Source organism: Pseudopodoces humilis, chromosome 33 (genome assembly GCF_049639895.1).
Source record: "Pseudopodoces humilis isolate 2021_Gansu_Grassland_sample_001 chromosome 33, ASM4963989v1, whole genome shotgun sequence".
In the NCBI taxonomy this organism is placed as follows: Eukaryota; Metazoa; Chordata; class Aves; order Passeriformes; family Paridae; genus Pseudopodoces; species Pseudopodoces humilis.
Genome location: NC_142232.1, coordinates 1768263 through 1794918, shown reverse-complemented (window position 1 = coordinate 1794918; position 26656 = coordinate 1768263). Strand labels below are relative to the sequence as shown.

At 46.4% G+C, this 26656-nt stretch overlaps 1 protein-coding gene and 1 pseudogene across 1 annotated transcript; one reads left to right on the top strand and one right to left on the bottom strand.

The window, feature by feature from the left end:
- The window catches only part of LOC102111794 (uncharacterized), a 123843-nt pseudogene that overhangs the window by 9464 nt on the left and 87723 nt on the right, over window positions 1–26656 (bottom strand).
- On the top strand, window positions 19342–22790 carry LOC106628805 (early activation antigen CD69-like). The gene is made up of 5 exons (XM_014262122.2): window positions 19342–19877; window positions 20263–20352; window positions 20455–20639; window positions 20733–20833; window positions 20945–22790. Exons 1-5 carry the CDS (start codon window positions 19559–19561, stop codon window positions 21057–21059), a joined length of 810 nt encoding a protein of 269 aa, XP_014117597.1. The 5' UTR covers window positions 19342–19558; the 3' UTR covers window positions 21060–22790.

Here is a 26656-nt window from a genome sequence, read left to right as displayed (position 1 = left end):
AATGGACCAGGGGCTTCCTGCCTGGGGGTGGGAATTGGGCTGATTCCCTCTGCCCCTCAGCCCAAGCTCTGCCTGCTTGCACAGATGGAATTTGCACAGCTAAAGGCAGAGCCCATTGTGAGGATATCTGACTCTGCAACAGAAATTGGTTAAGCAGCAAAAGAAAACAGAAAATGAAGAATGTTGTGAAAACTTTACTAAAACAAGTGGGGGGGAATCATCCCTGTCCCCACTCCAACATGTGCTGTCACTGTCTATGTTATATAGGGTGTATTACACCATTTGAGGGTTTATTTGCTACCACAAGTTCAGAGAAATCAGTTGGGAATCCAAGTATGTGATGATTTAATTAGAGAAAATCTGAGAATTTATGCAGACCTGGTTGGAGGGAGCACCCAAAAATCGGGAAAAGATGAACCCATTTTAGATGATTAACCACCACAACAAATCCTGCAACACCATGGACCAGGCCCTGGGAACCTGAACAAATTCGTATCATGTACCAGAGAATCCATTTATAATTTCCATGCCCTAATTAGATTACAGGATGTCCTCAAAATAATACCCAACCAGACAGCTCCAGCTCCTGACTTTCCTACCAACCAATCCACTCAGATGAGGAACACAACATTTCACCATGGGATGGGATCAGATTATCTATTAGCAGAAGAAGGAAAGTTAAATGACTCAAACTGCTCTTGGCAAAGAGATCACAAAGGAAAAATGGTGAAACAGGTAACAAAGGAAACAAGAAAACAGCTCTTGTACCAGTCCAAATGTGGAAAGAATGGGAATGGGACACGGTTTCGTGGTTCCCTAACAGACCATGGGTTAAACAAATGCTGTTTCTCCTCTCATGTGCTACAACAACTCTCATCTTTTTACCATGCACCACACCTTGCTGAGTGCAGCTCATTCAGCAGCTGAGCAAGGGGATGCAGGTGGCAGCCAGGCCTCCTGAGCCACAAACGGCTACAAAAGGACAGAGAATGAGGGCACTGACAGCAATCCCAAAAACAAAGAAGACCCAGCAAGAAAAGAGATTGAATCAATGGTAATTAAAGTTTGCAAAGACAATCACAGGGAAAATTAGAAGAAGATCGATAGAAAGGAATAAAATGAATGTGCTCTAATAAACAGATGGTGTGAGTCTGATTGAAGATAGGGCCAAGGACTTGTACATAAGGAAGTGTGATAAATGTAACCTTGGATAAAAATTCGTGAAAGAATAAATAAGTATATAACTAGATTTGTAACAATGTAAAAAGTATATAAAATATAGTGTGGCCGAAGAATTTCCCCAAACCCAGCAGTAACTACCCATTCAGGCAGTAACGACCCTAGGCGACGTTCATCAGCCTGAAAGAAAAAGCAGGACACGAATGATTAAGCTAAACAAAGAAAGGAGCCAGGCCGAGATGGCTATCGACTCCACACCGCACCTGGGCACCCCTCCCTGCAAACCCCAACCGAAGATGCAAACAGGCCGGACAATAAGTGGAAGCCCAGCCGAGATATCTGTCGACTCCACACCGGACTTGGATACTTCACTCTAAGAGCCCAAACCAAAAATGAAATCAAGGAACACTCAAAACTTCTTTACATATGAGGAGACTGTGCCCGGACGTCTATTTGACTCTATTCTCCAACGCCAGGAAATCAATTCATCCAACAATCAAGGACCCTTGGTGAATGGTGCCTGCCTGGAATTTGGCCTCAGGACACAAAATCCCTATAAAAACCCCAGACAGTCTACCCTCCTTCGTGGATTTGGGAACACCTATACCTTTGGGTATAGACCCCTGTCCACCCAGCGCTGCGCTGTTTGTTTTATTGTGGTTTTTCCTCATTGTTTATTTTTATTATAAAAATTGTTTTATAATAAATTGTTTTTTATTTAACCCAAATTTGCCTTTGCATTTATAACAGAAGCAATGAGAGAAAACCATCAGTTTCAGAAAATGTTACCAATTGACAAGGACTGCTGCTCAGACAAAGTCCTGCTAAATTCCTAAACTTCCAGAAGAACGAAGACATCACAGAGCCAGGAATATCGGATGTTATACAAAAGGGTGGTGCACATTAACGAGGACATGCAACAGGCGGATCGGGAAGGCTGAACCTTCCAAGCACCTCCGCCAGTGTTGGGCAAAGGGACAGTGTTGTGAATTCATGTTGTAAATATTGGCTTTTCACAATTATTCTGATAAATATATATTATATGCTTTCACTATATTCTTTTCTCTCTTAGTAAGTTATAAGCTTAGATAGGAATTCTGAATAATAAAGATATGTTTCATCTGGACAAGGCAAGACAATGGGAGGATCAAGCTGTGGAAAACAGGCTGTTATCAGCAGCAGGAAAGGGAGAGCAAACTGTTATCAAAAAACCGGTACCAGGACGTGGGAAGGGGGGAAAGATAAGCTCAGCTGCCCTCAGAAGAAGGATGAGGGGCCCAGACCCTTATCAACAACTGACCATCTGCAGAGAAAAGGAAACCAGACTCCAAAAGAATGCTGACCAGCAAGAATAATGATGACCAGCAAAAAAATTATGATGACCAGCAGAAACTGAGACTGTGCAAAAGCATGATCTAAGAAGGCGGAACCAGGGAGGGGACATGCTTGAATATGCATTAACCCCTCACAGCAAGGATGAGATAAAAGGGGTATCCATGGGATACCAGGTGTGCTCTTGGCAGCGCGCCAAGGCACCCGGCCGTTTTAACCCTTTGCTTTATTTCTTATGTCTCCTAATTGTCTTTTAATTTATATTAAATTCTTTTTATAAATTATTAAGTGAATCTCGTTTTTAAGAATTTTGGGGGCTCTTTCTGGGATAAGCACCTCACCTCTAGGACCACCGGAGATCCAGAACAGGGAAACAGGCGCGCCCCTGCTGAGTTCAGCAGACCCCGTTCCGTTTCTCCTAGCGTGGGCCAAGCGGCTGCAGGTCAAAACCCCGAGGACAAGAAGGAGAGGAATAAAGCAAAGGAAAGGGGAAAAGGCTCCCTAAAAAAAAACCCGCGGTATTTTTGCTCCATAATTCTTGTGCACGAAGACCCAAAGAAGAAGACGGATTGTAAGTAATCTTTGGGGGAGCGGGAAGCGGGGGTTGCAAGATACCCCCGGGGTTACTGGGACTGGGTCTCAGGGGAGGGGTTAGCCCCTCGGGAAAGGGAGCCCAAGGTTTTCCTGGCACAATCCACTGGGAAAACAGAGTAAAATGTGGATTCTCTAAAACTTTGTCAAGTTGAGGATTAAATCCAAGAAATTTGGACTTAAAACTGCCAAATTGAGGAATAATCCAAGAAACTTGAGATATTTGACATATTACAGTGCCCATGGGCGTATATTAACAAGTAACTGGGAAGTAAAGAGCACCTTATTGTCTTGCTGTGACTGGGTGGAGTTGAATGAACAGATGTGAGAATGCGTAAATAGGTGTGATTGTTGCGTTAAAGTTTGTTTGGTTTTTTTTTTTTTTTTGGAATTGTGTTGCTAAAGAGGAAAGGTTTCCTGTGCTGTGCTGGAGTAAGAGTAAACATGGGTCGATGTTTCCACAGGGACTAGATCACGATGGGGACACATGGAGTGATTTGCTTCCTCCCTGCGAGCTCCTGTCATGGAGCCCCGGGGGTTGGCAAACCAGAACTGGGGCTTGTAGCCCAGGAGCCGCAGGGGTGCTGGTCTCAGCGGGTCTGGTCTCAGAATAAAGCCAAGGTTATCTTTAGTGGAGATCTTCCCTCTGCACCTTTCCCCCCCCCCCCCCCCCCCCCCCCCCCGGGCAACAAGAGCTGCTTACGGGGGGGGGATCGCTTTGGTGAGCTGGCATGTGGTTCAGCGTTTGAAGTTGTTTGTTTTTTTGGTTTTTTTTTAGAAGTTTTTTTTTTTTGCCCCACTGTGGCGGCGGTGAAAGGTTTTCCTGGGAGATCGTGCTCCCAGGGCTACTCCCTGCCGAGCTATTGGGACGGAGGGGCGGGTCAGCCTCAGGAGTGCAAGGGAACTCCTGGAGCTCCGGCCAGGCCGTGAGTCGGGCCGAACCCTGATAAGATCAGGCACAGAGGATGCCCTGAGGGGATGAGTTCAGCTCATCCCTTTTGAGTAAAGTGAGGGCAGGGGGCCGTCTAAGTCTTGGTGCCCCTGGATTGTTTAAACTTATTTTAGAGCTCTCAAGCCGCAGAGCTGTGTTTAGGTGGCTGCCGGCAGGCTGGATTGAACCACAGATGCTGGTTCGGGTTCCCTGCTCCAGGCACAGGGGGATCGGAGGAGCTCTCAGTGACTCCTGGAACCTCCTGAAGCTGTGAAACAGGCCGGGAACATGCCCAATGGTGAGAGAGCCAGGCGAGTCCCTCTGGGACCCAGGTTTTCTATGCCGGGGTCTTATGAGACCTTAGGCACATTAAGTTCTGTGATTCCGAGAGTAAGGACTGGTGTCAAACTGTCTCAGAGAGCTTTTTCTTAGCCAGATGTGTGAGTGAGATATGGAGCAGTCCTGGCGTATGGTATCAGCTCTCTTAAAAACGAGATTCACTTAATAAATTATAAAAATAATTTAATATAAATAAAAGACAATTAGGAGACATAAGAAATAAAGCAAAGAGTTAAAACTGCCGGGTGCCTTGGCGCGCTGCCAAGAGCACACCTGGTATCCCAGGGATCTCCTTTTTATCCCCTCCTTGCTGTAAGGGGTTAATGCATATTCAAGCATGTCCCCTCCCTGGTTCCGCCTTCTTAGATCATGCTTCTGCACAGTCTCAGTTTCTGCTTGTCATCATAATTTTTTTGCTGGTCATCATTATTCTTGCTGGTCAGCATTCTTTTGGAGTCTGGTTTCCTTTTCTCTGCAGATGGTCAGTTGTTGATAAGAGTCTGGGCCCCTCATCCTTCTTCTGAGGGCAGCTGAGCTTATCTTTCCCCCCTGCCCACGTCCTGGTACTGGCTTTTTGATAACAGTTTGGCTTCTATTGTTCTCTTGATAAGAGTTTGAGCCCCACTGTCCTTGCCCTCTGGGGTTTCCTTGCCTGGTACCTAGGAAATTCTTTTAAGCTTAAGACTTGTTAGCAAGAAAAAAGTACATACATAGCTAAAAAGTATTTAACATATAATATTCATCTGCGAAAGCCAATATCACAATACAAATTTATAACAAACCCCTCCTCTTCTTTTTTTTATAAATCATTTGGCTTGAGCAATAATTCTTGTTTTCTAGCTTCTAGCACTCGTTCATTTATTCACAAATCAATTTAGCTTCTTTCAACAGATTTTTCACATTATTTTGTTTTCTTAATACTATGATTTTTTGTTTTTGTTTTTGTTTTTGCCATTCTAGATGTAGCTAATTTCAGGTCTATAGGCATTTGCTATGCTTTGAACTATATTGGTGATCAGCCAAATTAAACAGGGGATTAAACAAAGAAGAACTATTAAACCAGCTGTAGCACTGCTACAAGGGGAAGAAGCTTAGCTTCTACTACTCTATCCCCAATACATTATCCCATCAATTTTTGGTCATTACTGATTTTCATTTTTGAACCAGCACATGGGCCATTTTTCTGATATCTTTGGCGATATCTAGAATGGCATTTTTATTGTCATTGAAAACAACAATCTTATGTATTATTTTTTTTTTTTTTTTTACAGAACACCCCTTCTTTTAGCTAATAAATAGTCTAAAGCCACTTTACTCTGATATATTGCAGCTCTGGCTTTTCATCTCTGACTGGCTATTAGTTCCATAGCCCCAGCTGTTTTATAGGTTATGATTTCTACAACAGCTTGGAGTTTCATAATGCAAAAATTGGGGTTCGATATCCTCAACTTCCATCTTGTGCCCAAGAATGTTTCCAATATGCGTTCAGGGGCCATTTCTCATCTCCCCATTTTTGAGGTGCTCAAAACCATTCTCTTTTATTTCTTTTTAGGACTTCCAAAACTAACACCCCCAACTGATTTCTGTCTCGTCAGAGTACAACTCCCCTTCCATTGCGAAGGGAGCTTTGGGTATGCACTTTTCTCACATATCCAAAATAAGCCATCTGGTGCCTTCTAATAGTCATTTTTCTGTTGATTTATATTTTCCCCAAATTTAGATATTTCTGGGATTCCAGAGTAAGGATTTTTCCCTTTACCATTACATCTGAAGAGTCTGGTTCGATTATCATACACACAATTCTTTTCTTTTACTTTTCCTTGAGTCCAATACAGAGTTGGCTCTTCTGGGATCCACCATGTAGAAGTTCCATTGCTAACCTTATACCTTTTCCAGGGAGTTTTCCCTATTTCTTTAATAAATTCTTTACCAGTTCGCCATAAACATTCTTCCCCTATCACTGTTGAACTTAGAATCCATCTTTCTGGTTGAGTCCCCCCTCTTATATTGGTCCGGTTCCACTTAAGGAGCTCCACCGGGCCTATGCTACTACCTTTCCATGGCCATTCCTCCGTCATCAAGGCTCCTCCACAGACCCAGCAGTTCGTTATGTGAAGTTCTTTACTTATCCTCTCCCCTAAATCCACAAACAGGTTTTTCCCTAGTCTTGAGATATCTATTTCCCCTTTTAATTGCTGTTTGAGCCCTGCATACAGGTCCTGACGTGAGGTAAAGTTAGGTTTAGGTTTCTGTGTTGGTTTTATCTTTTTTCTTATCACTTGCTCTTTTATCAATTCTTGGGTTTTTCTCTTGACCGCCCCCGTGGAGCAAATCCATTTTTCTTCTTTTGGGCAAATGCTTCTCAATCTAGTACCACTGACTCCTAAGTTTTCTGTGATCCAATATTTTTCCCATTTATGTATACAGGCACTTAACTTGGATGGGTTATAGCAGTGACTATTGATATTGGTGTGGGTAATAAGAAAGAAAACCCGGTGTCATTCCATGTAGAGCTTTTGATAGCATTTGTAACATGGCTTTGCTGGTGTCCCAAAAGGGAAAAGGATAAGTGACAGAAGAAGGAATAATAGGGGTCCAGTATGACTTACACCCCCACCAATCCTGCCTATGAGGTTGCAGCTCACAGCAGGTGTTTTATATTCTTCTCGGTGGCGAGTTGTAGTGGTCAGTCTGGTCTTGCCCCCTATTTCCTTGTCACTTCCTCTTTTGTAATTTCCAAGCAAATTTCTTTTGACACCTTTTAGCAGCAGTTTCCCACCGTTCCTCAGGTACTTCCCACTCAACACGCACTAGTAATTTCCCATCTGTAAAAAAAAGTTATCATTTAAGTTATTCTTAATAGATTTGGCACCCAACACTTCCTGCAATGAGAGGCTTAACTTTGTGAACCATAATACCTATTATTCTCTAATTTAAACACTTATATTTAATCCAGATAGCATGTCCCATATTGGGATGATTTAGACAAGGTATATGATGTGGCACTGATGGAAGTTGTGGTTCTTCCCCCCTCCTTTATACAAATCACAGGCAAAAGTAAAAATATACGAGGATTTCCCGACTAAAACAGCCCCAGTCCTCCTGTTTGGAGTGGGATTTTTTCCTCCCCAAGGTGGATATTGAAAGTGTCCCAGAACTTGTCCAGGCAGGACTTGAAACTACTGATACAGGCTTGGTCTTACTTCTCAGTTAGGCGTGATTCTTAGCTCATTCCTTGGGTCATTTGGATTGTTTCAGTTCATTACCGCCGGCCTCTATCCAAGAGTCCAGTTTGTATCACCCTGTTTGGGTGTTACAGTTCAGTCCTCAGATCTTTTGATCTTATTGGTGTGAATCTAACTTCACTCTTTGATCCAGATTGCAGCTTCTCTGCCTTAATTATCAGTAGTACCTGAAAACAATTTCTTAATAACACAGGGAGAATGAAAACATCACATCAAAATTTTCCATCAGTATTCTTTAAAATTCTTGGGTTAAGCGAAATTTAACAGTTAACATAGGAGCCAATCTCTTTCTGCGCGTTCAAATTAGTTAAACAAGAAAGGCTAGGTTAGTTTTGACTTCAAATAAATTACATTCATTACCTTTACCCTTTGGTTAATATTTACTTGTTTAGCTTTACAAACTTCTTTAATCGGTTTCTTAGAACAAACCCCTTCCTTTTAACAACAAGAGTAAAAGAAAGAAAGGGAAAAAAATAAAAAGAGATCTTATTTCAAGAAATTAAACACTTTGATGAGGTTTTCAGAACCTAACGAGCTAGACTACTTTTGCTTTGGTCTCATCATACACCGGTCTGTTTCTTCGTCCTTTGTTCCGTTCCTTCTTTCCCATTCACAGCAGTTTTTCAGGCTATTTCTCTCTCCCCCTCCTGCTGCCGCAGCTCTGGGCCGAGCAGGCTGTTTCAGCAGCTCGCTCTGCAGGGAGGGGCTGTCACTTGCGTGCTGACCCTGGGGCAAAGCTCGTGTCCCCTCTTTCCCTGCTGTGCCGTCCCTTCACACACAGGACTGGCATGTTCAAACACACTCAGCTCCCACCACAGCCGAGGGGCAGAGCCCGGAGTCCACAGTGCTCTGGTCTGGGGCTCCTCTGCTGGGCCAGCTCGCTCCTCAGCACCAAACCTCACCCAGCACCGCTGCCGGGCCGGCGATCGCTCCCGGCACCTCGCACCCCTCGAGACCCCGGCACAGACACGGCGGGTCCCGCTCCAGCAGTGCCCCTCACGAACCGCGCTCTGCACCCTTCACATCGGGTGGGAGAGGACCGGGAGCTGCCACACCGGGCCCCGCTGTTCGCCACTCACAGGGACCGGGTCCTGCTGCAGCCGCTTTACATAAAAGCAATAAAACAACACCTAAACCTAGCAACTCCTAACCCAGCGCTCCAGATGCTCCTAACATCTCCTATTTCGGGCACAATTCTCACCTCTAATCGCGCTTGAAAGTTTTTTTTTTTTTTTTTTCCTCCTCACAAGCCAGTGCACACTCTTCGGAGCCAACAAGACACTTCTCATTCTCTTTCTAAAAATCTTTACAACTCTAATGAAAGGCATCGCAAACCTCTCTCTCTCTCTGCCACTATCATCTCGCACTCTTTACACTACATCTCTCCAGAATTTCCACTACACAAATTACTTTGCTTTAGAATCAACTACAAAATCCTAACACCCCCTTTTTGGGGATCCTCCCCAAAACCCCAAAGGCGCTAGACACAGAGACCAGTCAGCTAGCCAGCTACTTTTACCAACTAAAACAAACCTGCAATTACTATTTCTACTGCCTTGAACAGATCTTCAGTCAAGCTAGAAATGAAGACACAGACATCATTCTTCTCTAAATTTTCTTCTACAAGTACAAAGGAGTCTATCCTCACACAGCTCCTTAATGTGAATAATCTCTAGTGTAACCTTTTTATGACAAGATATGATCAGGTCTTTTATTTTTACAAGAAATTAGATACATTGACAAGTTTCTGACAATACCTTTATGTTTCAACAGTACTTGCAGCTTATATACTATGAACAATCTATAGCAAGAACCAGTCTTACAATTGTTTTCAAACTCTTCTTTCACAAAATAAGACTCATCTCTAAAAACACATGTACTTATTAAAATAGACCAAGTTTAGAGTCTCCACAATTCTCTTCTCAATTCGAAACACTAACAATCTTAATTCTAACCTTTTAACTGGGTCCACCTCTGCTTCTGTAATAAACACAGCTGCAAAACAACACAAGCACTCCTAGAGACGTGCATTTTCTTGGCAAATTCAAAAGAACAAGAAATCATGGCAGTTCTGAGCCTGATCTTCACTTAAACACACCATCACAATAACTCTTTTTAGAAATCATCAGAGAGATGATCAGCATTTCATATTGTGAAAAGAGAGACAAAATAATTTTCAGCAGCAGTAAAAAGATTTACAACAATCCATAGGATTTTGCTTTTAGGCTGGTACCGGGTTCTGCTGTTAAGAACCATGGGCTGTGCCCATCAGCACGGGACACAAACAACATTAGAGCTAACAGCTCTCACACTTATTGACAGCCTGATAAGTTTTCACCTTAAGAAGTGACTACTATGCAAATTACTGTAACTTGCTTTTAAAATTAAAATCAACCACAAAATTTTACGATATTCACTAAAGTAAAGAAATTAGAAGGCATACTAAGAAATGGGTTTGTTTCTCTACAAAATAAATATTGCAGTCACTCAAGAAAAAAAAACAAACAGAGCTTACTTCTTTTTCCACTTTCTCCCAGGATGCATTTCTTGGAATTTTTCTAAGCTTCTCTCTAAAGCTTCTCTGCTCTTCCTGAAATCTCAAATTTTAATTACCGACACAGCTTACTGCTGCAGAAGCCTACAGCACCATCATACACGGAATTCTCTCAGAACCCGGTAAAACAAAGGCTTGCAACTTGCAGCTCCCTTGGTTTGGAGCTGATACCATACACCAGTACTGCTCCATATCTCACTCACACATCTGGCTAAGAAAAAGCTCTCTGAGACAGTTTGACACCAGTCCTTACTCTCGGAATCACAGAACTTAATGTGCCTAAGGTCTCATAAGACCCCGGCATAGAAAACCTGGGTCCCAGAGGGACTCACTTGGCTCTCTCACCATTGGGCATGTTCCCGGCCTGTTTCACGGCTTCAGGAGGTTCCAGGAGTCACTGAGAGCTCCTCCGATCCCCCTGTGCCTGGAGCAGGGAACCCGAACCAGCATCTGTGGTTCAATCCAGCCTGCCGGCAGCCACCTAAACACAGCTCTGCGGCTTGAGAGCTCCAAAATAAGTTTAAACAATCCAGGGGCACCAAGACTTAGACGGCCCCCTGCCCTCACTTTACTCAAAAGGGATGAGCTGAATTCATCCCCTCAGGGCACCCTCCGTGCCTGATCTTATCAGGGTTCGGCCCGACTCACGGCCGGCCGGAGCTCCAGGAGTTCCCTTGCACTCCTGAGGCTGACCCGCCACTCAGTCCCAATAGCTCGGCAGGGAGTAGCCCTGGGAGCACCATCTCCCAGGAAAACCTTTCACCGCCGCCACAGTGGGGCAAAAATACTTCTAAAAAAAACCAAAAAAAACAAACAACTTCAAACGCTGAACCACATGCCAGCTCACCAAAGCGATCCCTCCCCCGTAAGCAGCTCTTGTTGCCCGGGGGGGGGAGGAAAGGCGCGGAGGGAAGATCTCCACTAAAGATAACCTTGGCTTTACTCTGAGACCAGACCCGCTGAGAACAGATTTGATACAACACCCCCGCGGCTCCTGGGCTACAAGCCCCAGTTCTGGTTTGCCCCCCCCCGGGGCTCCATGACAGGAGCTCGCAGGGAGGAAGCGAATCACTCCATGTGTCCCCACCGTGATCTAGTTCCTGTGGAAACATTGACCCGTGTTCACTCTTACTCCAGCACAGCACAGGAAACCTTTCCTCTTTAGCAACACAATTCCAAAAACAAACAAACAAACAAACAAACAAACTTTAACACAACAATCACACCTATTTACGCATTCTCACATCTGTTCATTCAACTCCACCCAGTCACAGCAAGACAATAAGGTGCTCTTTACTTCCCAGTTACTTGTTAATATACGCCCATGGGCACTGTAATATGTCAAATATCTCAAGTTTCTTGGATTATTCCTCAATTTGGCAGTTTTAAGTCCAAATTTCTTGGATTTAATCCTCAACTTGACAAAGTTTTAGAGAATCCACATTTTACTCTGTTTTCCCAGTGGATTGTGCCAGGAAAACCTTGGGCTCCCTTTCCCGAGGGGCTAACCCCTCCCCTGAGACCCAGTCCCAGTAACCCCGGGGGTATCTTGCAACCCCCGCTTCCCGCTCCCCCAAAGATTACTTACAATCCGTCTTCTTCTTTGGGTCTTCGTGCACAAGAATTATGGAGCAAAAATACCGCGGGTTTTTTTTTAGGGAGCCTTTTCCCCTTTCCTTTGCTTTATTCCTCTCCTTCTTGTCCTCGGGGTTTTGACCTGCAGCCGCTTGGCCCACGCTAGGAGAAACGGAGCGGGGTCTGCTGAACTCAGCAGGGGCGCGCCTGTTTCCCCGTTCTGGATCTCCGGTGGTCCTAGAGGTGAGGTGCTTATCCCAGAAAGAGCCCCCAAAAATTCTTAAAAACGAGATTCACTTAATAAATTATAAAAATAATTTAATATAAATAAAAGACAATTAGGAGACATAAGAAATAAAGCAAAGAGTTAAAACGGCCGGGTGCCTTGGCGCGCTGCCAAGAGCACACCTGGTATCCCAGGGATCTCCTTTTTATCCCCTCCTTGCTGTAAGGGGTTAATGCATATTCAAGCATGTCCCCTCCCTGGTTCCGCCTTCTTAGATCATGCTTCTGCACAGTCTCAGTTTCTGCTTGTCATCATAATTTTTTTGCTGGTCATCATTATTCTTGCTGGTCAGCATTCTTTTGGAGTCTGGTTTCCTTTTCTCTGCAGATGGTCAGTTGTTGATAAGAGTCTGGGCCCCTCATCCTTCTTCTGAGGGCAGCTGAGCTTATCTTTCCCCCCTGCCCACGTCCTGGTACTGGCTTTTTGATAACAGTTTGGCTTCTATTGTTCTCTTGATAAGAGTTTGAGCCCCACTGTCCTTGCCCTCTGGGGTTTCCTTGCCTGGTACCTAGGAAATTCTTTTAAGCTTAAGACTTGTTAGCAAGAAAAAAGTACATACATAGCTAAAAAGTATTTAACATATAATATTCATCTGCGAAAGCCAATATCACAATACAAATTTATAACAGCTCCAAACCAAGGGAGCTGCAAGTTGCAAGCCTTTGTTTTACCGGGTTCTGAGAGAATTCCGTGTATGATGGTGCTGTAGGCTTCTGCAGCAGTAAGCTGTGTCGGTAATTAAAATTTGAGATTTCAGGAAGAGCAGAGAAGCTTAGAAAAATTCCAAGAAATGCATCCTGGGAGAAAGTGGAAAAAGAAGTAAGCTCTGTTTGTTTTTTTTTTTCTTGAGTGACTGCAATATTTATTTTGTAGAGAAACAAACCCATTTCTTAGTATGCCTTCTAATTTCTTTACTTTAGTGAATATCGTAAAATTTTGTAGTTGATTTTAATTTTAAAGGCAAGTTACAGTAATTTGCATAGTAGTCACTTCTTAAGGTGAAAACTTATCAGGTTGTCAATAAGTGTGAGAGCTGTTAGCCCTAATGTTGTTTGTGTCCCGTGCTCATGGGTGCAGCCCATGGTTCTTAACAGCAGAACCTGGTACCAGCCTAAAAGCAAAATCCTATGGATTGTTGTAAATCTTTTTAACTGCTGCTGAAAATTATTTTATCTCTCTTTTCACAATATGAAATGCTGATCATCTCTCTGATGATTTCTAAAAAGAGTTATTGTGATGGTGTGTTTAAGTGAAGATCAGGCTCAGAACTGCCATGATTTCTTGTTCTTTTGAATTTGCCAAGAAAGTGCACATGTCTCTAGGAGTGCTTGTGTTGTTTTGCAGCTGTGCTTATTACAGAAGCAGAAGTGGACCCAGTTAAAAGATTAGAATTAAGATTGTTAGTGTTTCGAATTGAGAAGAGAATTGTGGAGACTCTAAACTTGGTCTATTTTAATAAGTACATGTGTTTTTAGAGATGAGTCTTATTTTGTGAAAGAAGAGTTTGAAAACAATTGTAAGACTGGTTCTTGCTATAGATTGTTCATAATATATAAGCTGCAAGTACTGTTGAAACATAAAGGTATTGTCAGAAACTTGTCAATGTATCTAAATTCCTGTAAAAATAAAAGACCTGATCATATCTTGTCATAAAAAGGTTACACTAGAGATTATTCACATTAAGCAGCTGTGTGAGGATAGACCCCTTTGTACTTGTAGAAGAAAATTTAGAGAAGAATGATGTCTGTGTCTTCATTTCTAGCTTGACTGAAGATCTGTTCAAGGCAGTAGAAATAGTAATTGCAGGTTTGTTTTAGTTGGTAAAAGTAGCTGGCTAGCTGACTGGTCTCTGTGTCTAGCGCCTTTGGGGTTTTGGGGAGGATCCCCAAAAAGGGGGTGTTAGGATTTTGTAGTTGATTCTAAAGCAAAGTAATTTGTGTAGTGGAGATTCTGGAGGGATGTGGTGTAAAGAGTGCGAGATGATAGTGGCAGAGAGAGAGAGAGAGGTTTGCGATGCCTTTCATTAGAGTTGTAAAGATTTTTAGAAAGAGAGGTGAGAATTGTGCCCGAAATAGGAGATGTTAGGAGCATCTGGAGCGCTGGGTTAGGAGTTGCTAGGTTTAGGTGTTGTTTTATTGCTTTTATGTAAAGCGGCTGCAGCAGGACCCGGTCCCTGTGAGTGGCGAACAGCGGGGCCCGGTGTGGCGGCTCCCGGTCCTCTCGCGCCCGATGTGAAGGGTGCAGAGCGCGGTTCGTGAGGGGCACTGCTGGAGCAGGACCCGCCGTGTCTGTGCCGGGGTCTCGAGGGGTGCGAGGTGCCGGCAGTGCTCGCCGGCCTGGCAGCGGTGCTGGGTGAGGTTTGGTGCTGAGGAGCGAGCTGGCCCAGCAGAGGAGCCCCAGACCAGAGCACTGTGGACTCCGGGCTCTGCCCCTCGGCTGTGGTGGGAGCTGAGTGTGTTTGAACATGCCAGTCCTGTGTGTGAAGGGACAGCACAGCAGGGAAAGAGGGGACACGAGCTTTGCCCCAGGGTCAGCACGCAAGTGACAGCCCCTTCCTGCAGAGCGAGCTGCTGAAACAGCCTGCTCGGCCCAGAGCTGCGGCAGCAGGAGGGGGAGAGAGAAATAGCCTGAAAAACTGCTGTGAATGGGAAAGAAGGAACGGAACAAAGGATGAAGAAACAGACCGGTGTATGATGAGACCAAAGCAAAAGTAGTCTAGCTCGTTAGGTTCTGAAAACCTCATAAAAGTGTTTAATTTCTTGAAATAAGATCTCTTTTTCTCTTATTTTTTTTTCCTTTCTTTCTTTTACTCTTGTTGTTAAAAGGAAGGGGTTTGTTCTAAGAAACCGATAAAAGAAGTTTGTGAAGCTAAACAAGTAAATATTAACCAAAGGGTAAAGGTAATGAATGTAATTTATTTGAAGTCAAAACTAACCTAGCCTTTCTTGTTTAACTAATTTGAACACGCAGAAAGAGATTGGCTCCTATGTTAACTGTTAAATTTCGCTTAACCCAAGAATTTTAAAGAATACTGATGGAAAATTTTGATGTGATGTTTTCATTCTCCCTGTGTTATTAAGAAATTGTTTTCAGGTACTACTGATAATTGAGGCAGAGAAGCTGCAATCTGGACCAAAGAGTGAAGTTTGATTCACACCAATAAGATCAAAAGATCTGAGGACTGGACTGTAACACCCAAACAGAGTGATACAAACTGGACTTTTGGATAGAGGCCGGCGGTAATGAACTGAAACAATCCAAATGATCCAAGGAATGAGCTAAGAATCACGCCTAACTGAGAAGTAAGACCAAGCCTGTATCAGTAGTTCCAAGTTCTGGGACACTTTCGATATCCACCTTGGGGAGGAAAAATCCCACTCCAAACAGGAGGACTGGGGCTGTTTTGGTCGGGAAATCCTCGTATATTTTTGCTTTTGCCTGTGATTTGTATAAAGGAGGGGGGGAGAACCACAACTTCCATCAGTGCCACATCATATACCTTGTCTAAATCATCCCAATATGGGACATGCTATCTGGATTAAATATAAGTGTTTAAATTAGAGAATAATAGGTATTATGGTTCACAAAGTTAAGCCTCTCGTTGCAGGAAGTGTTCGGTGCCAAATCTATTAAGAATAACTTAAATGATAACTTTTTTTTACAGATGGGAAATTACTAGTGCGTGTTGAGTGGGAAGTACCTGAGGAACGGTGGGAAACTGCTGCTAAAAGGTGTCAAAAGAAATTTGCTTGGAAATTACAAAAGAGGAAGTGACAAGGAAATAGGGGGCAAGACCAGACTGACCACTACAACTCGCCACCGAGAAGAATATAAAACACCTGCTGTGAGCTGCAACCTCATAGGCAGGATTGGTGGGGGTGTAAGCCATACTGGACCCCTATTATTCCTTCTTCTGTCACTTATCCTTTTCCCTTTTGGGACACCAGCAAAGCCATGTTACAAATGCTATCAAAAGCTCTACATGGAATGACACCGGGTTTTCTTTCTTATTACCCACGCCAATATCAATAGTCACTGCTATAACCCATCCAAGTTAAGTGCCTGTATACATAAATGGGAAAAATATTGGATCACAGAAAACTTAAGAGTCAGTGGTACTAGATTGGGAAGCACTTGCCCAAAAGGGGAAAAATGGATTTGCTTCACGGGGGCGGTCAAGGGAAAGACCCAAGAATTGATAAAAGAGCAAGTGATAAGAAAAAAGATAAAACCAACACAGAAACCTAAATCTAACTTAACCTCACGTCAGGACCTGTATGCAAGGCTCAAACAGCAATTAAAAGGGGAAATAGATATCTCAAGACTAGGGAAAAAACCTGTTTGTGGATTTAGGGGAGAGGATAAGTGAAGAACTTCACATAACGAACTGCTGGGTCTGTGGAGGAGCCTTGATGACGGAGGAATGGCCATGGAAAGGTAGTAGCATAGGCCCGGTGGAACTCCTTAAGTGGAACTGGACCAATATAAGAGGGGGGACTCGACCAGAAAGATGGATTCTAAGTTCAACAGTGATAGGGGAAGAATGTTTATGGCGAACTGGTAAGGAATTTATTAAAGAAATAGGGAAAACTCCCTGGAAAAGGTATAAGGTTAGCAATGGAACTTCTACATGGTGGATCCCAGAGGAGCCAACTCTGTATTGGACTCAAGGAAAAGTAAAAGAAAAGAATTGTGTGTATGATAATCGAACCAGACTCTTCAGATGTAATGGTAAAGGGAAAAATCCTTACTCTGGAATCCCAGAAATATCTAAATTTGGGGAAAATATAAATCAACAGAAAAATGACTATTAGAAGGCACCAGATGGCTTATTTTGGATATGTGAGAAAAGTGCATACCCAAAGCTCCCTTCGCAATGGAAGGGGAGTTGTACTCTGATGAGACAGAAATCAGTTGGGGGTGTTAGTTTTGGAAGTCCTAAAAAGAAATAAAAGAGAATGGTTTTGAGCACCTCAAAAATGGGGAGATGAGAAATGGCCCCTGAACGCATATTGGAAACATTCTTGGGCACAAGATGGAAGTTGGGGATATCGAACCCCAATTTTTGCATTATGAAACTCCAAGCTGTTGTAGAAATCATAACCAATAAAACAGCTGGGGCTATGGAACTAATAGCCAGTCAGAGATGAAAAGCCAGAGCTGCAATATATCAGAGTAAAGTGGCTTTAGACTATTTATTAGCTAAAAGAAGGGGTGTTCTGTAAAAAAAAAATTAATACATAAGATTGTTGTTTTCAATGACAATAAAAATGCCATTCTAGATATCGCCAAAGATATCAGAAAAATGGCCCATGTGCCGGTTCAAAAATGAAAATCAGTAATGACCACTAATTGATGGGATAATGTATTGGGGATAGAGTAGTAGAAGAAGCTAAGCTTCTTCCCCTTGTAGCAGTGCTACAGCTGGTTTAATAGTTCTTCTTTGTTTAATCCCCTGTTTAATTTGGCTGATCACCAATATAGTTCAAAGCATAGCAAATGCCTATAGACCTGAAATTAGCTACATCTAGAATGGCAAAAACAAAAACAAACAAAAAAAAATCATAGTATTAAGAAAACAAAATAATGTGAAAAATCTGTTGGAAGAAGCTAAATTGATTTGTGAATAAATGAACGAGTGCTAGAAGCTAGAAAACAAGAATTATTGCTCAAGCCAAATGATTTATAAAAAAAATAAAAGGAGGGGTTGTTGTGAATTCATGTTGTAAATATTGGCTTTTCACAATTATTCTGATAAATATATATTATATGCTTTCACTATATTCTTTTCTCTCTTAGTAAGTTATAAGCTTAGATAGGAATTCTGAATAATAAAGATATGTTTCATCTGGACAAGGCAAGACAATGGGAGGATCAAGCTGTGGAAAACAGGCTGTTATCAGCAGCAGGAAAGGGAGAGCAAACTGTTATCAAAAAACCGGTACCAGGACGTGGGAAGAGGGGAAAGATAAGCTCAGCTGCCCTCAGAAGAAGGATGAGGGGCCCAGACCCTTATCAACAACTGACCATCTGCAGAGAAAAGGAAACCAGACTCCAAAAGAATGCTGACCAGCAAGAATAATGATGACCAGCAAAAAAATTATGATGACCAGCAGAAACTGAGACTGTGCAAAAGCATGATCTAAGAAGGCGGAACCAGGGAGGGGACATGCTTGAATATGCATTAACCCCTCACAGCAAGGATGAGATAAAAGGGGTATCCATGGGATACCAGGTGTGCTCTTGGCAGCGCGCCAAGGCACCCGGCCGTTTTAACCCTTTGCTTTATTTCTTATGTCTCCTAATTGTCTTTTAATTTATATTAAATTCTTTTTATAAATTATTAAGTGAATCTCGTTTTTAAGAACAGGGACATGCGGCCGGGAAAATCAGGACAAAAACGAGGCCGCGTCCTCCAACAACTGGAGAGAGTGCATGGCAAATGCCCCATGGCCTCTCCCTTTGGGCAGCAATAAAGTCACTCGCACACCACTCCTCTGCCTCCTTTGGCCACACAAACCTCTGGCGCCGGGAATTTTCCCGCCCAGCCCCGGGCCCAGCGCAGCCACCTCCGGCCTCCCGACACGAAGCGGGACGAGCCAGCGCTGCTCCGCCACCGCCTCCTGCCGAGGCCCCAGCGGCAAGGAGACCGCGGGCAGCCGCTCCCGCAGCGCCCTCAGCCCAGGGCCAACACGGGCCGGCCACGGCACAAGCCACCCGCCACAGCCCCCTGCCGCCCCCTCCCGGGCCCGCAGCGAGCCCCGAGCCCCCGCAGAACCGAGCGCGGCTCCCACCTGCGATGGCCGGGGCCGCCTCCGAGCTCCGCCGCCGCTGCACCGGGCTCCGGAGTCCGGTCTGGTCACTGCGGTCACTCCCGGTTTCCAAAGACGCGCCGCGCCCTGAGGGCCAATCCGGGAGGCGGAATGGGACGGGGCGGGATCGTTTCCCTGCCCAGCTCTGCCCAATCAGCGCGCGAGAACGAGACGTGGCGGGAAACGTCGACCAAAGGGAGAGAGGGGCGGGCTTGACACAGGGTGCGGAAACGCCGCTGTTCACTTGGTGATTATTCCATTGTTTTGCTAATTTGAAAAGTCGGATGTGAAAGTGGCCTGGAATGTCTGGTCCCAACACAGCACCTCTTCCGAGAAACGGCCGGAGTTCGGGTAAACAACCGGGGCAGTTCCGCTCAGAGCGCCAAGCCGCCCTATTCTCCCATTGGCTGATACCTCCCGCCTCATCTCGTTTCCCGAGCTCCTGTCCCAGCCCGGAGCTCGTCTGCAGCAGCTGCAGAGCCAGAGGGGGCCGGAGCTCCCGGAGTCTGCACTTGTGCTGCAGATGCTGCTGCAGCGTTCTCGAGCAGCGGGGACAGGGCAGGACTGGCCCGGCACTGCCGTCCTGTGCCTGGAGAACCGCAGGGCCGGAACCAGCCGGGGTGGGTCTCTCGTCATGGGCCATTAACCTTCAGTCTTTGTCATTTCGAAACTCTTCCTGGGTCGGAACTCTGAAAGGCTTTTTCTGCACTGTTGATGACTCAGGAAACCAGTGTTTTTTATTCCAAGCCAAGAGAGCCCAGCTGTGAGCTGGAGGAGAGGGAATCCTGCTCCTGTCACAGGGTTCTGATTGAGTTCCCGGGTCTCCAGCATGTGTCAGCAGCCAGGGTTGCACACTTGCCTCGGGAGCAAGAAGCCGCTTGTCCTAAGCAGAAAGGTGTTGCTGCTGAATGTGCAATGGGTGAAGATGTGGAGAATGAGCTCTGCTGCAGCACTGGGAGTGGGAAGGAGCACCTGAAGTCCCATAACAGATCAGAAGCTGTGAATGTAAAGAAGAAAACCCTACGGTTTCTGGGTGAGTGCAGGGCTAGCGCTGTGGCCTGTAGGGAGAGGACGGAGTCACCCCAGGAGCACAGGGCTGGCGGGAGTATGGCTGTTTCCAGGGCTCTGGAAGAGGCCTCGTGCTCTGCTGGACCCCCACAGTGGCTGGGACTGACACCCCCAGCTGCCCTGGCTCTGGGCCATTCTCCTGCCACCCGCTGTCCCCTAGCCCTGACTGTGGCTGTGCCCAGGCCCTGGCTGTGTCCCTGTCCCTTGTCTTTCTTGCTGCCAGCTGAGTGAGGGGCGCACAGACTGGAGGGTCCCTCCTGTGCTCCCCAGGTGTTGGGTGGGGGAATGCAGGGGCTGCGCCTGCTCAGGACAGCCCCATCCTCACAGTCAGCGGCTCTTTCCTACTCCAGGCCAGTGGACCAGATCCAATCCGAAGGTGGCCCTGGCCGTGCTTGTGATCCTGGTCCCGACTTTGGTGGTGCCCTTGGCTTTACAGTCAGGTAAGGGAGAGACTGCTGCCTCGGCCCAGCCCCTCAGGGCACAGCAGGGTTCCTGCTGCCTGTGGAGGGGAATCCTCAGACCTTCTCTTCCTCCCTCTGCAGGGGGAAGACAAACAGAAATTCCAGTTGTTCCTGACACTTCGCAGCTGCTGGCCTGTCCAGATGGATGGATCGGGTACCGCAGGATCTGCTACTTCCTCTCAAAGGATCACTGCACCTGGGATCAGGGTCAGGCTCAATGCTCTGAGCTCGGGGCCTCCCTGGCTGTGCTCAGGGATGAGGAAATGGTGAGTGGGGGGAGGTTGGATGGCCGAGGGGAGCCTGGGGGGATCCTGTGCTGCAGGTGCAGCTTCCCCTGCCGGCTCCTCTCTACTTCCCAGGAGTTCCTCTTTGACCTCAGCAGGAAGGTCTGTCACTGGCTCGGGCTTCGCAGACTGGGAGAGCAGCTTCAGTGGGTGGATGGCAGCAGCTTCAACTCCTCGTGAGTCCCTGGGAGCTGAGCAGGGCCTGGGGAGCACGGGCAGGTCATGGAGGGCATGGGGGCACCAAGTATCCCCTGTGGTGCCAGCACTTTCTCTGCTCCTCCTTACAGGGTTCCTGTCCTGGGCAATGGAGTGTGTGTGTACCTGGCTGAGAATAAACTCAGGAGCGTATTCTGCTCAAATCCAATGCCCTATCTCTGCAGCAGACCCCAAACTCACTTGTAACGGGAGTTGGACAAAGCACCTTCTCCACACTGGGCGGTCACAGCTTCACCTCTTCCCTCCCAGCCCTGGGATGCCCTTCCTCAGCTGCAGCGTCAGCCTTGCACAGACCCTTGGGGTCACCTCAGTGCCTGATCTTGTGAACATCTCAGTGTTTGCTCTCAGGGTCACCTTGATAGTAGAAGGTCTTAAAATCTTAGAAAATTTGGGGACTTAGAAAGAAAGTTAGGTTTGGAAAGCCCTGGGAAAAGTAGGCCCTGGGAAATGTTAGGCCTTGTGCTTGCTAAAGATCAGGTGAAACTGCGCCTGTGTAAGCAGTAGGTGATCATGATACAATTGTTAGATATGATTAGATATAATTATTGTTTAAAGAACATCAGGAACAATGTTAGGGGGCTGAGGGGGATCACGAGAAATCCATGCTTAGGTAAAAACAATGCATACAATAGAACAATGTAAGTTTAATAATTAATATGTAAGTTATATAACGATAGAGTATAAAAACATGTTCAACTCAAAACCAAGTCGGGTCAGATTTGGGTATGTGTACCCCTGACACCCAGAGCTCTTCCATAAAGCAACTTCATATAATCATTCCGTGATTATGTGTGTTCCTGAACGCTAACAACCTCAGTGCCAGGTCTCCAGGAGATGAACCTGCAAGAAGAGGACATGATGTGCAAGCTGATGTGTGGCTGCCTGGGCTGGGGCTGGGGGTTTCTTTCTCCTTCTGGAGCCACTCCAGGACTTACCCTGTTTCTCTTGCACTGCACATTTATACACTAACCTTTTATGTCTATCTTGATATAACACTGTGTATACTTCCATGTGTACATGGTCTTGGTTGGGGCAAGGTGCCAATAAAGCCAAGGTTGGGATTTGAGCCTACATGAGCCAATCCCTTAGGAGCTGGCCTCAATCCTTGTGTGTTCCTTCCAATTCAGAACATCCTGTGAGATGTTCCTGTGTGATCCCCATCAGTAATGGTGATGATTCCAATATTGCCAAGATCACGTTCACATGGCAGTATCTGCAGTGTCCTAGCAAGATAGACATAAAAGGCTAGTGTATAAATGTGTAGTGCAAGAGAAACACATCAGTTTCCATATCATGTCGTCTTCCTGCAGGTTCATCTCCTGGAGGCCAGGCACTGTTATTTCCTGCATTATTTTCTTACTTTTTCATTAAACGCTTGTGCTTTCCACCCTTTGTCCCTCGTGTTCAGTTGGTGCTGGCAGCCCCGTCCCTTCCCCTGTTCCCAGTCCCACATTCTATCCTGGCTGGTGGAGCCTTGGAGCTGCCATGGGGGCCGGGGTTTAAGAGATGGTCCGAAGATTCTCTCATCTGTCTCACAGCCGTCTCAAGGACAGAGACTGAGACCCTGAATATCACAAGGGATTGGGTTTAGGGGTTCAGGCCTAGCTGAGGTGGATGTTTGCTAAGTGATTGTTTGCAGGTGGTTGCACGGTACACTGCCCTCATTCCTGCTGGTGAGCAAAGGCTTGCAAGACGTGGTTTGCGCTGTACCCTACACCAGCCCCCCGCGCAATGGAATTCATCACAATGATCATCAATCTCCTCTGGTTTTGGCCCTGTGCCCCTTGCTTTTCAAAAGACTATGAAATTATACCCCAAATTTACCTTCCTTTGAGATCTCTCCAATGGACAGAAGACTCTGCATCATTGGATGGCTGAGTGGACTTCAACGTTGGTAGCTGTAATCCCCTTACTCTCTTTTCCTCATGCTTTGCTTTCTCCTCTTTTCTCTCTGTCGCATATTAGTGCTGATGAGCACTCAATAAAGTGTGTTTTGCTGTTTGAGTTCTTGGTTTGCTGATAATCTTTTGTACTCTAAGACCGACTAAAAGAACCACATCATGAATCCCACCTTGCGGATCATGACATGTGGAGCTGCCCTGGGGGCTGTTCCCCGAGCCAGGGCCCCTTCCCAGTGCTCCCAGTGTGCCGATCCAGCCTGGAGCAGCCAGCGAGGGCTTCAGCTGGGATGGCAGAGAAGCGCTGAAGTGAGCCAGGCAGGAGGCCAAGAAACCGCTGTTGCCCTGAACCGCTGGAGCTGGAGGCACTGGGAGCTGGGGTGAGTCTGGGATCGAGCAGGGACCCACCTGCAGCCCTGGCAGGAGCCCAGACCAGAGCAGGGGATGCCTGAGAGAGGCCCCGAGCCTGTGGGAAGCCCTTGCAGAGCCATGGAAGTGGCTCCTGGTAGGACTTCAGAGCCCATGGGGATCTGCACTGGAGCAGGCTGTTCCTGAAGGACTGTGTCCCGTGGGATGGACCTCAGGCTGGGGCAGGACAAGGATTCCTGTCCCTGAGGGGGAGGCAGTGACATGACCTGACTGTGACCCCCATCCCCTGTGCCACTGGGTAGGGAGGAGGGAGAGAAATGGGGTATAAAGTGATATCCAGGAAGAAGGGAAGGGTAGGGGGGAAGGGTGGTTTTGTAGGATTTATTTTACTAGTCATTCTACTGCTGTGATTTGTTTGATAATTGTCCTGGTTTAAAAGACAGTGCCTTGGTATCTGCCACGAGTGTGGGAACCTTCCTGGAATGGAAAAGATGACCCCCTCCCTCCTCTATTATACCTTTGAAATTATGGGGCTTTCAGGCACAGATATGAGAGAAGAAGTAACAGTTCTTTACTAGTATACATATATATATATATATATATATATATATATATGTAAGTAATGACACAAACAAACAAGACCAGCAACAGCACCACCAACCAACCAACCAACCAACCAACCCAACCAACCAAACCAACCAACCAACCAACCCAACCAACCAACCAACCAACCAACCCAAGTAAGCAATCAACCAACCAACCAACCCAGCCAACCAACCCAACCAACCCAACCAACCAACCAACCAACCAACCAACCCAAGCAAGCAAGCAACCAAGCAAGCAAGCAACCAACCAACACAGCCAACCAACCCAACCAACCAACCCAACCAACCCAACCAACCAACCAATCTCAGCCTTTTCCGGCATGGAGCCGCAGTTTCCGCTTTGGTGCAGTTACAATCGTGCCCGGCCGGGGGCGCTGTGGCGCGAGTGCGGCTGCCTCTCCACGGGTGGGAGGGGACGGGGACACCGCTCCTTTGGGGACCCACGGGACAGCGAACTGTCTCTGCACCGACCCACCAGCAGCGGGCAGCGACCAGCGAAGGCAAGCAGGTCCCATCGGGCAGGACCTCAGTACCACCCCCAGCAGCCACAGGGACGGTGACAAGAAGGCAGATCCAGGCAGCAAGGCAACAGGATAGCCCCACCCCAGGAAACGGGCACCTGCTCTCCTCTGAAACAGAGAAATTAAGAATTAGGAATTATTTATAAAAATTGCCTTGAGTAAAAGAAGGGGCTACAAAATCCATGTGAAATGCTGACTGTTCTCATAAGAGCAGCAAGAGAATAAAGACTGCAGGATGAGATAAGGAGCTAGAATGCGTAAACAGGATGCAAGCATAAATGCACCATAGGCGGAGTGGGTTCCTTGGATTCTTTTGGACCCCTTAGCCAGAAGAAATGGAAAGGGGGGGATATCAAAAGAACTGAAGGGAGCATGTGCAAGAAGACAAGGTGAGAAGTTGAGCTGATGGAAAATTGCTGACTTCCGCCCCAAAGACCCCCAGACGACCACCAGAGTGACCAACAAGGAGCAGTGCGCAGCTGCAAATAGGCGTGGAACTAATTTTAATACGAAGCGGGGACAGGCAGGGTTAGCAAATGAATATGTATTAGGTGTACTGTGTAACCCTACTTTGTAGAGAATAAAAAGGGAGAAACAAGTCTCCAAGGTGTGCATGCTTTTGGAGGAGATATCCCCCATGCAACTCAGTGCTGAATAAATTCATACTTACTCTCATCACTACTCTGCGAGTTACAGAGTTTTTCTATCTGCATATCACTGCAACATGCGTGACCGCTTGCTCACTCTCTCTCGATCCTCAGCCACACTGAAAGCACTGGAGATCAGCTCCCCCCTCCCCAGTCAAGAATCTCAGAGTCCACCCCAATACTTCTTGAGGTATTTCTGCAATTCCCAAGAAAAACCTCCCCTCAGACAAGAGAAGTCACTCCCCAGCCAAGACTTCCAAACTCTCCATTCTCTGGCTGAGCCATTCCTGTGGTATGTGAAAGTGTGTGGCCATTTCGTTTGTTTGCTCCTGCTTGTCTCCCCTCTCTCCCCCACACCATTTTTTCTTCCAAGTAGAAGATGGGAGAAAAAATTACCTGACCGAAAAACAAACAAACAAACAACAACAATGACAACACGGACAACAACAACAAAACCTTATTCCCAGCAATAATTAATTCAATTATTTCCCCAAGTCAGATGTGTTGTGCCCATGAGTGACCTCTCCCTGCTCTTATCCTGATCCTCTGGGAGCCTCTCCTTGTCTTCTGTTTCCTGCCCAGCCTCAGGAAGGCAGTGACAGAGCAATTTTGGTGGCACTGACCAGGCCTAGCCAGCCCCAGTAATTGCTCCAATAATTCACTCTATCATTAACCAGCCCCACGGCGGGTCTGGCTGTGCGGGCGGGCAGCGACAGAAATAAAAACTGAGCAAAGTAGGACACAGTGAGAGGAAGGATGTGGTGCCAGTGGGTGAAATCTCCTTGCCCTGAACTGTCAGGGGGAGGAGGAGAGAGAAGCTGGTGCAAAGTAAAGGGGAGGGGAGAAGGTGTAGGCCTGGAGCTGTGGAAGGCAGGTAGAGATGGCCATGGGGCAGCTGGGGATTTTCCTTTCCAGCTCTGTGGGGTGAAAGGGAGCGATGTAAAATCCGTCAAGGAAAAGAGAGGAGAAAGAGCAGGTGGTGCCAACGCCCAACAATTTGGATTCAATTTACCTGTGCGAAGTGTAAAACATTGACAGACTGTGAGCAGTGACAGACAGACATCTTCTGTGTGTGTGCTCTGCCACTGACCTGGCTGCAGCCCGTCTGCTAAATCCCCATAAGCATCTTCCCGAAGGCTGCTTCACTTTTTGGGGCCATTTGTGGCAATTTTGCAGAGTTCTTTTAACCTTGTGCTATTTTTTTGGGATAGGAGAGACCCCATCGCGGGGACGCCCCTGCGTCTGGCGCATCTGGGCTGTTTGGATGTGGCAGTGTGGCAAAAGGGGGGTCTGGGGTTTATAAAGGTTTATAAAGGGGTGCAGTGGGAGCTCCATGGGCCGGACTGGATCGGGCCCAGCAGCACCCCGGGTCCGCCTCCCTGTGGGGCCGCCCCACACCGTGTTCGAAGTCTTGGGGCAGATTCCACTGAAAGGACTCAGAAGGACTGCTGTAGGAATGTTTGTATAAGGCATGAGTCTCGCCAAGCTTTGCAGCCTGGGAAACAGAATTTGGAGGACCTTTGCTCTTTCTTTGTGAAGTGGTTTGAACACAGCAGAGAGCAGAGCCAGGAAAAGTCACCGTCCATTTGTGCAGGCAGTTGTTGTGCAGTGACAGCAGTGACGGCCCCCACAGCTCCCACCTGGCTTCCACATCCTGGCCGAGTGTCCCTTCTGGCCCCCAGGGTAGAGTTTGGTGGCTTCTCCCTGGCAGATCCACTGCAATTCCTCACCATAGCGCTGAGG

Excerpts from the sequence above, each read along its gene's own strand:
- LOC106628805 (XM_014262122.2), top strand. The coding sequence starts at position 19,559 with ATGACTCAGGAAACCAGTGTTTTTTATTCCAAGCCAAGAGAGCCCAGC. Across the intron at positions 19,878-20,262 it reads GAAAACCCTACGGTTTCTGG|GCCAGTGGACCAGATCCAAT; the intron begins GTGAGTGCAGGG and ends TTCCTACTCCAG. Across the intron at positions 20,353-20,454 it reads GCCCTTGGCTTTACAGTCAG|GGGGAAGACAAACAGAAATT; the intron begins GTAAGGGAGAGA and ends CTCCCTCTGCAG.